The 16,742-nt window shown below is 36.8% G+C and overlaps 1 protein-coding gene across 1 annotated transcript; it reads left to right on the forward strand.

The window, feature by feature from the left end:
- Nucleotides 1-3,250: 3,250 nt before the first annotated feature.
- LOC110942472 lies at nucleotides 3,251-3,764 on the forward strand. Its single transcript, XM_022184249.2, has 2 exons — nucleotides 3,251-3,343; nucleotides 3,420-3,764. Exons 1-2 carry the CDS (start codon nucleotides 3,314-3,316, stop codon nucleotides 3,762-3,764), a joined length of 375 nt encoding a protein of 124 aa, XP_022039941.2. The 5' UTR covers nucleotides 3,251-3,313.
- Nucleotides 3,765-16,742: the final 12,978 nt, after the last annotated feature.

Here is a 16,742-nt window from a genome sequence, read left to right on the forward strand (position 1 = left end):
CCTCGGTTTGCTCGGTTAGATTCTCAATATAGCTAACAGTCAAGGTCGGTCAATCACGTCCTAATATAATTTACCAGTTAGTCATTTAGTGGCTTTCAAATAGAACACAAAGTTCCTACACGTATCTATCACACAACATGCATCGTTTTAACGGTTTATGCCCCTCTAAGTTTCCCATCCATTCCCCACTCAAAATCAAACATACGATAATGCACATAACATATATAACATGTTAGATCATTCACGGATAGCATACTCGACATTTAGACACGCAAGTCACAACTTATCTCAATTCAGCATTTATATTCAAAACCGGCTGTTTTCGGACGTTTTAATAAAATAGTTAAATTATTCCAAAAATTCCCAAATTTTTACAGGATGTCTTAAACGTTCCATATTTTATTGTGTAAATATACCGGGGTCCGGTTAATTACCAATATTTTATAAAAATTCATGTTCCGGACTGAACTCAGATTTGTGTATTTCTGACAACAGTCCACGGAACAATTTATTAAAAATTCTTCGAGTGTCCGATTTACGAAATTCTAGTGGGGTAATTACATATGCACCGGTTGTCATCTACTGTACAAATTTCATGGTCCGATTCATCACAAAACTCAGGTTATGACTGAAAGTACGACACCCATTTATTGCTGTCAAAATTCAGCTTAAGTTGCTGTTACAGATTAATACTTTAAAAATAGTAAACGATGTCCAAAAATTACGATTCCGGTGCCATTAGAACCGTATTTCCTAATATCACATTTTAGACTCAAAATATCAGTTTTTCGTTGAGTTTATGACCTGTTTACAGCCAACTGAAGTTGGCTGTAAAACTTGGACAGATTCTGTTTTCTTTCTTTAATCTTCTAAGACGCGTTCGATTGATTCCGTTAGCATGTTTAGTGATCATAACAACATCAAACATCAATAATAACAAGTAACTCAGCAAGAAATTAGCAAGAATCATAACAACATCATTCTAACATCATTTACACACATAGCTTATCTTCTTTATCCAACTTATTCATCTTTTGTCCAAGACTTTATGTTTGGTTCTTTAGTGTTTCAATTTTCAGCCATTTAATCAACTATTAACCACTTAAATAACATAAAGAATGAACGGATCTAAGTTCTTACCACTAGCTCAAGGCTAGGAGAGTTCGAGTGTAGAAAAGTGGTGGTTAAAAGAAGATGGGAGTGGTCCTTCAACTTCCGAACACACCAAGCTTGTTTGTATGATCACTAACACCCTTGGAAGTATGTAGATTGCATGAATGAGCTTGGATGATGATGATGGTGGGTGTGGTGGCTCACGGCCGAACTAGAGGGAGGAGGAAGAGAGAAGTTTGAGTGTGGAATGTGTTGTAGGTGATGAAGAATGATAGTCTTGAGGTTATATAAAAAATCCACCAACATCCTTTTATCCATTAGTTTTAGTGTTCCCTAAGTACCATACATACATATTAAACTAATCAACAAATCAAGTGGGTGTCCTTCTTGTCTCCTAACCGGTTTGAGGGAAGGGGTTTGGTTTAGTTGGGATGCAATGGAAATTAGTTTAACTAGTTAGAAGTTTAGGTGATGTAGTTGGTGGTTTAAGTGTTATGTAATATATAGTGTGTTAGGGTGTTCGGGGACCCTAACTAGCTTAGAAAAATAAAAACAACGCTTCTAGCATTATTTTGGTGTTCCGGGTTATGTCCGGTTGTTCGGTTGGGTGCCGGTTCGTTAAAGTGCTTAATTAATCCGTAAGGTGTCTTATATATATATTTTTGTAATACTTTTAATTTTTAACACTGAGGGAAACACACAGGACTATTTAGTAACTTTTATGTATACTATTAGTAGGTTAACAAGCACATGTAAGCATAACACAGATATCAGAAAGCAGTTAAGTAATTCCACACAGTCGTCAAGCACTTTAATTATCAAAAATAAATTTTACGGAATACATTGAATTTTGAGGGTTGTCACAATTTATGTACAACTTTTAATTGTTTTCACTCCTCTCTGGTTTGAATAAATGATGTGAGATGATGAGAGATATGTATTAATGAAAAGGATGAGAAGTAAAAGGAAAGTTGTGAGAGAAAGATGTGAGAGAAAAAGCAAACTTGAAAAGTCTACACAAGTACAATTTTAATTAATTAAAAAGATGACAAGAAGAAGCAAATATGACAAGTCTGCGTGTGCAGACACATCACCAGCCCATCACCATAAATCTCAAAAATGTAAGAAAGAAAATGACCATCATGCCCTTACTCCTCTCAATCTAAATTCAAACATGGATCAATCCTAGCCACATGTTAGAGTTTTCAGGGTTTAGTCAACTGGAGTGAGTTTTCTCCTTATAATTAGCCTATATATATATATATATATATATATATATATATATATATATATATATATATATATATATATATATCTATATAAACTTTGTTTTTGCTTTATTTACAAAAAACTATTTTTAATTGGATTGGTAAAATGACTAAACTACCCTTATCTAATCAAATATAACTTGAAATTTTAACTTGGTTAGCGTTAAAAGACAGAAGACGTAATGAGTTTTCTAAATAAATGATTGTGACTGTAATTATTGAAGTTAAAGGTCAACATAAAGTAGAAAAAGTGTCATTTACCAAAAACAATACTTTACTTTTTTTGAATTTTGACCTTTTAAAATCTTAAAGTTGCAACATATGTATATTTACAAAACAATTAAGTTTAAACCATAAAACCCGATAATCATTTATCTTTGAAATTTTGGTATAAAATGGCTTGAATTTTTGACATAAATCATGTTGAATTATAAATAATATAAAGAGAAAAATGTTCGGATAGTTCTTGTGGTTTCGCCTTTTTTCACCTCTAGTCCTCAACTTTCTAAAATTACCTGAATAGTCCCCAAGTTTTCATTTTTTATTCCCGGATAGTCCCTGTGTCTAACTTCGGTTTGTTTTCTCTGTTAAAATGATGTGAAATGACAAAAATACCCTTACTAAAAAACAAAATAACTTAATCTATTTAATAGATTTATTTTTATGTGGGACCCACTACTTTATAAATAAAAATAAAACAACCCCAACCCCACCCCACCCCCACCCCCACCTTCATCGTAGACCAACCATCATCTCCGGTCATCTTCTCCGACCAACCTGCAACATCCACCGAAGCTGTCATCCCTGTCAGTTTTATGTAGCATCCTAGAACATGTTCATGACTGATAATGTTAATTTAAATTTTGACAGATATTCTTAATCAGCAATATAAGTTGTACTCATCCCTGTCACAAACCCTTTCTGATGTTCGAATGGTCCAGTCACTCATACCAATTTGGGAGGTCTTGTTCCGTTGTTCGATCTTTCTTCCACGCAGCCATAAGTTATTATGTTTCACTTTGTTTTTCACTGTTACAGGAATTTGAGAGAACTGGAATGCATACGGAAACCATATCGTCTGATCCCGAAAAACCGAGCCCGCAGAATGGTTTGAGTGCATTATCGAATAAAATAGAGTTTGAAAACAAGCTATCGGAATTGTGTGATGCAGGAAATTCCTTACCTTGTACTCCTGTCAATAATGATCAAATGTTATCACAATCTGTAAGATCTTCAAGTGATGGCAAAGACGTGATTGAAAGTAGCAAACATGTACAGTCATCAAACAAAATGGATATTGTGTCATCACAGTGCCGCTATAGGCAGAAGATCTTCAAGTTTCATCATCATCACTTCCGTCGATCTTCCGTCGATCACCATTAATCTCCAACGACCTGCAACTCATGACGGAAGATCGACGAAACCATTAATCTCCAACGACCTGCAACTCATGACGGAAGATTGACGGAAGTGATGATGATGAAACTGTTGATGAACTGAGAAGATGAACAGAGTGTGCAGGGTGGTGTGCGGTTTTGAAAGGTGATGTGGTGTGCGGGGTTGTGGTGTGCGGGGTTGTGGTGTACGGTGATGTGGTGTGCGGGATTTTGTGAATGACGATGACGGCAGCGGTGAATGCTGCAGGTTGGTCGGAGAAGATGACCGGAGATGATGGTTGGTCTACGATGAAGGTGGGGGTGGGGGTGGGGTGGGGCTGGGTTGTTTTTTTTTTTATTTATAAAGTAGTGGGTCCCACATAAAAATAAATCTATTAAATAGATTAAGTTATTTTTTTTAGTAAGGGTATTTTTGTCATTTCACATCATTTTAACAGAGAAAACAAACTGAAGTTAGACCCAGGGACTATCCGGGAACAAAAAATGAAAACTTAGGGACTATTCGGGTAATTTTAAAAAGTTGGGGACTATAGGTGAAAAAAGACGAAACACAGGGACTATCCGGGCATTTTTCTCTAATATAAAACTAAATTAGGTCAATCGGTAAACCTGTCATATTGACCCGAACCTAACTAAACATGTTTTTGTGTTTCAATCTGAAATTGTCCTAAACATGTTTAACACTAAACCCAATTAGATAAATTTGATGTTATATTTGTCTTATGTCTAAAACTCACACTTCATATCATTTTATGCATATTTAATTGTATCTTATATTTTATATCTTTGAATATAGCAATTAAAATCGTTATTTTGATTGTTGTAGAATGAATAAGGTCTCTACCTAGAATTTTTTTTTAAACTAGTATTGGTGGAAAAACTATTTATCAAAATAGTGTTCCTTAAAAAATATTTACAAAAATGGTGTTTATCCCTTATTTTGTACTAAGATTTCATGTTTTATACATCTTAGAGTTTTTTCCTAAAGTAGTGTCGGTGGAAAAAGCTATTTACCAAAATAGTGTTCTTTGAAAATTATTTACCAAAATAGTGTTTATCACTTATTTTGTACTAAGGTTTCATGTTTTAACCAGCATATTAAACTTCTTATTTATACTTTTATTCAATCAATCCATTATCTGTTTTTTTGCTTTATTATACTTTTTTGTGTTTTTATTCTATCAATTCAATGAAAAATTGTTTATTTCTTTCTTCGTCAACTCATAAGAGCATTCACATCCAAAGAACTAAATTGTGAGTGTGAGGTTTTTAAATATAAAGAGTATAAAAAATGGTTGTGAGTGGAGGAGAGAGAAAATGTTACTGTTCATCTGTATATTTGGGGGGACACTGTTCACCCACTATAATTTTTTAATATATATTGAAAGTGATTGTGAGTTAAGGAGAGAGAAAAATGTAATAATAAAGTTATAAAAATATTATTTAACTGAAAAGGAGAGAGAAAAAGTATTTGTTTTTAGTGGAAATATATTGATATAGGAGTTGTTTTTTAGTGGAATGTATGTAGGGCTGTTCAAACTGCTCGACGATCGCTCGAAAAATGCTCGTTCGATTCCCGCTCAGTTTGTAAATGAGCCGATCGGATCGGTTCGATTCAAATTCAATCCGAGCATGAGCATACCTCCGCTCGCTCGTCGATCGCTCGGTTTCGCTCGAATTATTTTTATTAGTAATTAATATATATTTTTATATTATAGATTTTATAGATTAAACACCCAAAAAAAAATAAATAGCCCAAAAAAACTAAAAGCCCAAATAACATTCAACCCAACCCAACTTAATATTTAATATATATTTTTTTGAACAACTTTATAATTCTTTTTTTTTGAACGGCAAATTTGGATCACTGACGGACCACTAGAGTATCATCGTGCCACCAACAGAACCACCCAATCATATCTATCTCCACTAGGCAATATAATGTCTATACACCAATTCAGAAGGAAACCCAATATATCTATCTGGGAAAAATCCCATTTGTGGGAATCGAACCCATGACCTAATGGTCATAAGCCTTATCCCACCACCAAGATACCACTAGGCTATAATGCCATGGGTAATATTTAATATATAAATCTAGTATCTAACCCTAAATCTATTCCTAAAAGATAATTACCTAATCAGTCGTATATTCAATCGCCGCTCTCTATTCTCCCTAATCAGAGCATAAGCATCACTTTGCGATCGGTTTTACAAATTTGATCCGCTCGGATCGGATCGGTTATAATTCAATCCGAGCATGAGCATCACTTTTGCGATCGGTTTTACAAATTTGATCCGCTCGGATCGGATCGGTTGTAATTCAATCCGAGCATGAGCAGACCCTCGATCGGATTGGATCGGATCATGAACACCCCTAAATGTATGTATAATTTTAGGGGGCTGGATGTGAATGCTCTAACAGTTTTCCCAAACTCATTATATTTATTTATATTTTTTTTCAATGAACTCTAGCTATGTAAATAAACCTAAACGTTTAGTAATCCATTTAAGAACAGTTTAACAAAAAGATTTCCATGTAAGAAAATGTAAATGAGCGAAAATAAATGAACATTCATGTGTATAAATGAGTACGAACATTATATTTATTTATGCTCGCTCATCTACTTATACTACCCGGTATGGTGACGGGCGTCGTGGGAGGACGGGATGAAGATGGGGGCGGCGGCGTGGGAGGACGGGCGTCGCAGGGGGGGCCCACCTGTTTGCTCCGTCGCAAACGGCGAACAGAGGACGGGACGGAGGGGGGGCGTGGAGGGACGGTGACACGGTGGCGGCGCCGGGTGGAGGACGGGACGATACCGTCCAGCCTTAAACTAATAGAAAGTTGTGTAACTTCTTCCAAATATAACTAAAAAAACATCATAATGGAATGTTCGTGAATAATTCGGAACGAACTGCACTTATATTTGTGCATTTAATAAACGAATGAATATGAACACAACTTTTTGATAATTTAAGTAGACGAGCAAACATAAACACATAATTTGTTTATTTGCTTATACTCAATTAAATAAACAAAATTAATTCAAATTTATTTATTATTGATATTAATTCACTATTAATATATGTTTTGCTCGTATTTTAAGACAAAACGAACTAAAGATTATTAATATATGACAGTGAAACTAATTAATTTTTGGAAGAATAATATCACCTGCACATCTTCCGCTCTTGAAAAAATTACATCCCATACATCCCACGGATACGTTTTCAAATGAAGTAAAAAAATTTAAATATTTTATGTTCATGAAAACAAAGAAAAAAATACATATAATGGACATGTGCAAATTAATTTTTTTCAAGAGCTGAACATGTGCAGATGATATTATTCTTCCAAAATTAATTAGTTTCACTTTCATATATTTATAATCTTTAGTTTGTTTTGTCTTAAAATATGAACGAAACATGTATTAATAGTGAATTAATATCAATAATAAATAAATATGAATAAATTTTATTTATTGAATTGAATATAAGCAAATAAACAAATGATATGTTCATGTTCGTCCGTCTACTTAAATTAACAAAAAGTTGTGTTCATGTTTATTCGTTTATTAAACGTACAGATATAAGAGCACTATATGAACACAACTTTCTATTAGTTTAAGTAGACGATCGAGCATGAACAAATATAATGTTCGTACTCATTTATGCACATGAATGTTCATTTATTTTCGTTCATTTACATTTTCTTCCGTAACAATCTTTTTGTTGAACTGTTCTTAAATGGTTTACTAAATGTTTAGGTTTATTTACATAGCTAGAGTTCATTGAAAAAATATAAATAAATATAATGAGTTGGAGAAAAATCTGTAATGAGTTGACGAAGAAAGAAATAAACAATTTTTCGTTGAATTGATTGAAAAAAACACACAAAAAAGTATAATAAAGAAAAAAACAGATAATGGATTGATAGAATGAAAGTACAAATAAGAAGTTTAATATGATGGTTAAAATATGAAACCTTAATACAAAATAAGTGATAAACACTATTTTGGTAAATAATTTTCAAGGAATACTATTTTGATAATTAGTTTTTTCACCAACACTAAAAAACCTCTCTCAACCTAATAATACTTATGTATCAATAGCATTCTTAATACGTATCTGATTATTTTGTTAAACTAGTATTGTCGTTATCATCAACCCACATGTCTTGTCTCTTAGTATTGGTATTTATAGAAAAGCAACTTTTGAGTGCATAATCTATTGTAGGCCTATTCATAGCTCGTCACTAGGTATTATAAGTTATATATCAATTTTAGTTAATCTTTTCGAAGTTGGAAGTAAATAGGGATGACCAAATTCCAATCCTAACAAATCACCCTAACAGAAATGTATTTTGCCTAGTCTTCGGTTAGTTAGCGGATAGAGAAATTTAAAACCTTTGGGTATGAGTTTTATATGAAAAAAGTTCATGGTTTTGAGACGTGTATTGTGACACCCGCTATTTTGAGCCTGTACCGTACTAGTGTGACACATATTATGAATAAATAAAGGAAATATTTTATTAAATTTGGTGTTAATATATAGTATTTGATGTGTTGGTAAATCCAAACTTTGTTAAAAATTATGCTGGCATTTATAAGATAAACGATTATAGCGTAACGAACAAAATGTGAAACGAACGTTGGTGACCACCTGATTAATGTTAAAATCCTAAAAATATTCTGTTATGGTTAAAATGCTATTTTTAATCATATATGTGAGGAAAAATTAATTAAAACGCTTAAAATCTGTATTTTGCGAATTTAAGCGCAACTGGGCGATCTTATATAATACAAACGACGCAGCCAGTCGAGGCAAATAAAATATTGTTTAACAATATTACGGCGAGTAATTTTTTATAGAACAATAAAAATAATTTTAAACGCCTGAAAACGCGATAAACCGCGAGATAATGTGACAACCCGAGATTTCAAGTCCTTTCATTTACGTATCTCCTGTGTGACAATTCTGTTTTGATAAATTGTCTTGTGTTATGTGATGTGTTACTGTTTGAAAGACTAGAGTTGTGATGATCATTGAATTATTATGTTTGTGTGAATGAACAGATTAAACTGTGTACAACTAAAACCATACATGACGAAACACTTAAGAGTTTCGCCATAAACTATGTCCACGAAACTTAGAAGTTTCGCCACACACACCACGACAAAACATGAAGTTTCGTGGTGTGGGCTCGTGGCCCAGGTGAGGCCCAACACACATCAGTTATTTATACCCTTTTATTCGCACATCCTTACGTAAGATCACAACCGGCGAACCCTAGGCTCTTTTCTCCCCTTTGCACCCGACGATAAGCACTATTCCTCCCGAAACCCTAGCTAGTTCATCTCGTAACCGGTAAGTATGCGATTATCTGATTAAATCTACTTGTTTCTGTCACACCCCCAAAATCCACACGCGGAGTACCACCGCTTGGAGGCGTGACATGACCAGGATCAAGCCACCAATCATATTGAACATGTAAATAATAAGTAAGTGCGAATGTAATTCATCACAATACAATTGGTGTTCATTTCAAAACCATGTATAAGTAGCGAAGCATAGTATGTAAAATCCAACACAAGTGTTAAGTTTAAAGAGTCATAATGTTTTCATCGAAACACCCATAATCCATGTCCACAACGACCGCGCCTCCCGTGCAAGCTCCATGAGTACCTATGGTCCTGCAAGGCATGTAACAGAAAATCAACAACTAGTAGAGCGAGTTCACAGTAAATAAGTTCGTAGTAGTAAGTTCGTTGCATCACCATGCGTTATTAACTAAGTCAATTGTATGTTCATTTAGTGGGGGCTTCCCATGTGTGTATGTACTAGACTAGAGGTAACCATAAGTGTTCTTCTTAACCCGAGAACAGTAGTACGTACGAGGTTTACGTAGGTTTTACGTAAGTGTCCTTCTTATCCCGAGGACAGTGGTACGCGGGGGTTTACGTAGGTTTTACGTAAGTGTCCTTCATAACCCTAGGACAATAGTATGTATGAGTTTACGTAGGTTTTACGTAAGTGTCCCTCGAACCCTGAGGACAGTAGTAAGCACAAGTATTACGTAGGTTTTACGTAAGGGTCCTTCGCAATCGAGGACGATGGTAGATAGTCTAGTAACAGTGTAAATCCAAATAATTCATCAATCCTTTTCCTTCAATCCCATTCCCTACCCACCGGGAATCCCATGCCTTGGTAAGAGTGTGAACTCACCTTGGTTTGCTCGGTTTGTTATTGTGCTTCTAGTGTTAATTAATGGTTAGGTCCGTTACACGCGACCTTAGATTGATTCTAGATGGATTGAAAGATCAAGATTGATGCAGGAGAACTTGTGTAGCCAACAATGATAGCCAAGAATGATGAGAGAAATGGTCGTAGAGAGAATGATTTGAACTGCCGTATGATTAGAATTGGTGAGAATGATTAGGGTTGAGGGGTTTTGTTTTATTTTCATTATTACCACTAAACACCCCTAAGTATCATCCTTTACATAAAACACACACACCACATATAATTTACAGTTAAGGCACAAAGTTCTCATGTAAGTCAAATAATGCACAAAGTAATGTATAGTTCCATGAAATGCTAAAGATTGTGAGACCAACTTAATTGTGTTAAGTTAAAGCATTAACCTGAAGTTACGGGTTGTCACATTATCCCCAACTTGAAAGAAATTTCGTCCCGAAATTTAGCATGCGGTTACTGAGGAAGCTAGTTAAGTTGTATCGTTTACTGGTTTCCCTGGGGTGTCACATCATCCCCCCATTGATTTGGAATTTCGTCCCGAAATTCTGTAGTAGCTTCAGCCTCAGTAGTGGTTGCACGGTTTTCGAATAACTGGGGATACTTGAGTTTCATTTGGTCTTCTCGTTCCCAGGTGAACTCTGGGCCACGACGGGAGTTCCAACGAACTCGTACAAGAGGTATTCTAGTGTGCTTGAGGACCTTAACATCCCGGTCCGTGATTTCTACTGGTTCCTCGATGAATCGCAACTGCTTGTCGATAGTGAGCTCCTTCAAAGGAACTATGAGGGTCTCATCTGACAGACACTTCTTCAGATTCGACACATGGAAAACGTTGTGAACTGCACCGAGTTCAGCTGGTAGGTTTAGTCTGTAGGCTACTTTGCCTATTCTTTCAGTGATTTCGAACGGTCCGACATACCGCGGATTTAGTTTGCCTCATTTGCCAAAACGAACCACACCCTTCCAGGGTGAGACTTTAAGTAGCACTCGATCCCCAACTTGGAACTCGAGCGGTTTTCTGCGTTTATCAGCGTAGCTCTTCTGACGGTCACGAGCTGCCGCCATGCGTTGTCGTATCTGTGCAATTCGTTCAGTAGCATCCACTACAAGTTCTGGACCTATGATTTGACTATCCCCCACCTCTGCCCAACAGAGAGGTGACCGACATTTACGTCCGTACAATGCCTCGAAGGGAGCGGCTTGAATGCTGGTGTGGTAACTGTTATTGTACGAAAACTCCACTAAAGGGAGATGCTTTTCCCAGCTGTTGCCGAAATCAATAACACATGCCCGAAGCATGTCTTCTAGGGTTTGAATCGTGCGCTCAGACTGCCCATCCGTCTGAGGGTGATATGCTGTGCTCATGTCTAGCCGTGAGCCAAAAGCTTTGTGCATTGCTTGCCATAGTTCTGAAGTGAATCGTGCATCACGATCAGAGATAATAGAAGTTGGCACTCCGTGCCTTGAAACAACTTCCTTAAGATATACGTCTGCGAGAGTGGAGAACTTATCCGTTTCCTTAATAGCCAGGAAGTGTGCAGACTTTGTGAGTCGATCCACGATCACCCAAATGGTATCGTTTCCACGCTGGGATCTAGGTAGGCCAGTAACAAAATCCATGAAAATTTCCTCCCATTTCCACTGCGGTATCTTGGGTTGCTGAAGTAGGCCTGATGGTTTCTGATATTCAACTTTGACCCTTGCACAGGTCAAACATTTGCTGACGTAGGTTGCTATGAGGGCTTTCATGCTTGGCCACCAATACGTAGTTTTAAGATCGTGGTACATCTTATCCGAACCTGGATGTACCGAGTAGCGAGATTTGTGTGCTTCATCCATCACAAGTTCTCGTAAACCGCCATATAGTGGGACCCAAATACGCCCCGTTACATAGTAGGCGCCGTCTTCCTTTTGTTCTAATCGCTGCCTTGAACCGCGTAAGGCTGACATTTTCTGGTTTCAATGCTTCTACCTGAGCATCTCGTATCTGAGCAGGAAGACTGGACTGGATAGTGAGCTGCAAGGCTCGTACACGCCTAGGTGTAGTATCTTTCCGACTGAGGGCGTCAGCCACAACATTGGCTTTGCCTGGATGGTACTTGATGGCACATTCGTAATCGTTCAGTAGTTCAACCCACCGACGTTGACGCATGTTCAATTCCTTCTGCTTGAGGATATGCTCGAGACTCCTATGATTGGTGTAGATAGTGCACTTGGTACCGTACAGGTAGTGTCGCCATATCTTAAGCGCGAAAACAACAGCTCCCAGCTCTAAATCGTGCGTCGTGTAGTTCCGTTCGTGAACTTTGAGTTGGCGCGAAGCATAAGCAATAACCTTGTCACGTTGCATTAACACACATCCAAGACCCTGGATGGATGCGTCGCAATAAACCACAAAATCGTCTGTGCCCTCGGGCAGTGAGAGAATAGGTGCGCTGCAGAGCCTGTCCTTTAAGTGCTGAAAAGCGGTTTCCTGGGGATTACCCCAACGATAGGTGACACCCTTTTGTGTCTGTAGAGTAACCGGCTGCGCAATCTTTTAGAAGTCTTTAATGAATCGTCTGTAATAACCCGCCAAACCCAAGAATTGGCGTATTTCCGTTGGTGTACGCGGTGCAGGCCAGTTCTTGATCGAATCTACCTTGGATGGATCAACATGAATCTCATCCTTGTTTACCACGTGGCCTAGAAAGTGAACTTCACGAAGCCAGAAGTCGCATTTTGAAAACATGGCGTACAGTTGTTCCTTTCGAAGAAGTTCCAAGATAAGTCGCAAATGCTGCTCGTGTTCCTCTTGACTCTTGGAATAGATCAGGATGTCGTTGATGAAGACAATCACAAACTTGTCTAAATAAGGCTTGCACACTCTGTTCATAAGATTCATGAAAACTGCCGGTGCGTTCTGTCACACCCCTAATTTCCACGTGTCACCGATGGGCCCGGTGGGGAGTATAGTGACGTAGTTGGCATCATCATAGACAAACAACACAATATAATAATGCACAGCGGAAGCAAAGATAGATTCATTTCAACTTTAATAAAATGTAATATTAAATATCACTGATAGTTGAAACGGATCCACAGGCGGATCAAAATAAAATAAGATATTGTTCAACAGTTTTATTGTCGTCCAAGCTTGCGAGACTTATTGTGGACGCTCTAGAAGACAGCCAGCCTATTACGTGTAGTACCTGCACTTAACCTTTTGGGAAAATACGTCAGTTTACACTGGTAAATACAATTTAACTGACTCATTTTGAAAATGATTGAAAATTGATTTAAATGCACATGGCATAAAAATATTTTTATAACTTGGGATAATTATGCAATATAATCTTGTAATGGATTTACATGTTACTCCGCGTTCAGTAGCCCGATCCGTAGACCGGGTTAAAGATTAATAGACACACCACAATATAGAGTTATACACTGACGGGTGTACGCCTACACCCCGTGCTCAGGTCGTGGCCATCTCGTAAGATGATGCCAAGGATATCCGGGACATGGTCATTAACCCCCCAAAGGCTTTAAGTAATAAAACACATTCAAAACAAGGTCATCTCAATGAATTTAACCACTATACGATTAAAGAATTCGATGCCGGACCAAGCGGTATTTTATATACCTTACCCCAAGCCCGTATAGGGAAAATAAGTTAAAAGTATTTACCTTGGTAAGTATTGATCACAATTAGGAAGTGAAGGTAGCTTTTACTGGGCCTCCTATTCTGGAACAAAGGTTTATAATAACCTATTAGATTTCTAACGGGTCTTTATTTAAGCCTAAGCTTAGACCGGTTAGTTTTTTTTTTTTTAAGGACGATACGGTTCAAGCGCACGATTAAGCGAAGACCGGATAGAATGTGATTTAGACCCGACAAGTTTGAATACTTGTATAATTTGGGTATGCTAAATACATTCTGGATTTTGAGACAAAAATGATAACGTTTGACCCGTTTCGGTCAATTTATGCAAACTAGTTACATAAACCGAACCGAATGCTAAAAGAGCGTTATGGGTAACCACAAGAGTCATATGCAAGTTCCCTGAGATATTATGCTTTAAATATGTTATAATATCAGTAAGATAGCTTCTATTTTTGCCTCATACGGATTTAAACTCAATTTACGCCTCATAAGGGTATTTTGGTCATTTAAAAGATTATAAAAGAGTTAAATTGGAAATCTGAGTTACAGGTCTGATTTATTCTGTAAATATACTTAATTTGACATATTATATCAGTAGGGTATGACCCATATACAAAACTTATCATTTAAAACCAAACTATGCACCTTAGGGGTATTTTGGTAATTTCACAAGGGCTTAAACGGTCAAAACTGGAAAACTGAGGTCAAAAACTTATACTTACTGTTATTATATAAAAATATGCTAAATACATCAGTAGGTATAATCCTTATATGTTTAATATGGTTATAGTACATACTATGCGTTAAAAACGCTTAAAAAGGCGATTTAGAGCCGTTTCCGGGTTTTCAAAGGAAAGCTGATATTTTTATATTTCCAGAATGCTCAAAATATTTTATTTAACAAATAAAATCAGTAGAAAAAGGTTTGGGGTCAAAAAGATTTATAAAACTCATTTTATGGCTTAAAAGGTCAAAATCGGTATTAACCGAATTAAACTTAGAGACCTATGATACGATCAGCCAAAAATTAAATAAAAATCTTCAAAAATCCCAAAATATTATATAACATCAGTTGGTAAAAAGTTTGGTATCAAAAAGTGGGCTTAAATAGGTTATACGCTAATTACGCCGTTTATTTAACATAAAGCTTTAGATTTACGATATCGGACATAACTCTAAATCTGGACCTCCAACTGATATCAAATTTTCGGTGCAAGTTTATAAATCAGTAATAAAGGTTTCTACTCTTTCACTTTTCCAAAAATCACGTTTTATAGTAAAAAGGGCAAAATAGTCATATTTAAGCATAATCGGTAACATGCATATGAATCGGACAAGCATGGAGTCAAGTTGTAAAATTCCAGAGAGTTGCACATAAATAAAAATGGTCCAAAATAAGCTCTAATGCAGATCTCAAACATGCATGCACGGATCCGAATCGAGAGTCAAAGAAAAAGTCATTTTATAAGACTTTCGGTTCCGATCCAAGTTTATACCCAAGATCGTCGAGTTGATTATGATAAAACATATTCTTACATTCATTATAAAGTTATTTTGATGATCAAACTGATTGCATGTCATCTACATTACTATTTATGCTAGATTTTGCAAAAACAAGTTCTGTTGACTTTTTAAGAACAACTTTGACTCGACAATAATCATGCTTAGAGTGGGAATCAGAAAATACCCTTTTGAGGGTTTGTTTCCCACATAAATACCAACTTGTAGGTACTTTCAATTTGAGAAATGACTGAGCCATTTTCGTTTAATCGAAAAGTCAAACTAAAGTTACGATGGATTGACTTTCGGCTAATAATCTAAGCTAGAACGAATTAGAGAAGGTTATGAATGCTTACAAGAGTCCTAATGAAGCTTAGATATCACTATGAAGCAGCCTTGTCGTCCAGAAAGCTCCAGATTAGCTCTTGTGAATTTTTGAAAGTTGTAAGTGTTCTTGGTTACTACTCAAGACCCCAATTGTGATGATTTTGATCTGAATTTAAGGTGTTTCAGGAGTTGTAAGAGGGCTACAGGTGTCCTTACATGCATGGGAGTTGATTGGAGGGTTTGGGAGGTGGTATTAGCTGTAAACAACTCATAAAACGAACCCAAATAGCTGCTGCTCGCGAATTCTGGTGCTGGGCGTGGGTCGCGGCCCGCTTAAGGCTGCCCAGGCGGGCCGCCTGGGGTCTGCTGATCCACAAAAGTTTTCAATTGTTTGCAGTTTGGTCCCTGGTCTTCGTATACGAGGTTTTGGCCATTTATTTTGACCCTTAGACCCTCAAACTTGATTTTTAGGAACCTTGGGACATTTACCAACATGGTAATGTCCTCGGTTAACTTTGCGCTCACCCGAAAAGTCATGAAATTCGACGTTGACGCTTTTAACCCTTCATGTACGGTTTTGGCCATAACTTTCTCATACGATAACGAAACTTCATGAAATTTTTACCACATATTCTAGTGAGTATATTTTATCATTACAAAGCTTCGGGTTTGCCAAAAGATCACTCAGAGGTATAAATTCAGCATGCTGACACTTTTAGTCCCTGTAGTTTGTAATTCCTCACTTTCGTGCACTTTCCGCTTCGTATGATCCATGATCTATCCGTTTAGGGTTATAAACACCATGTAGGGTTATTGTAGAGTCTATTTATCCATTGTTGACACTTTGGACCCTTATATTCCATAGTTTTCACAGTTTGTCAACTTTAGTCCCTCTAAAGTATGTTTCTTCATGTTCAAAGCCCATGACACGTGTCAATGCATTATTGGACGTAAATTTTCGAGGTGTTACATCCTCACCCCCTTAAAAGAAATCTCGACCTCGAGATTTACGGGAACAAATGAGGGTATTTTTCTTTCATTGCGGATTCTACCTCCCAGGTGTATTCGGGACCTCTACGGGCATCCCACTTGACCTTAACAATAGGTATGTACTTTCTTCGGAGCTTCTTCACTTGTCGATCCTCAATCGACAATGGTTTTTCCACAATCTTCAAGCTTTCATCAATGTGTATATCTGTATGCGGTATGACCAGTGATTCGTCAGCGAAA

This window comes from Helianthus annuus, chromosome 7 (genome assembly GCF_002127325.2).
Source record: "Helianthus annuus cultivar XRQ/B chromosome 7, HanXRQr2.0-SUNRISE, whole genome shotgun sequence".
Lineage (NCBI taxonomy): Eukaryota > Viridiplantae > Streptophyta > Magnoliopsida > Asterales > Asteraceae > Helianthus > Helianthus annuus.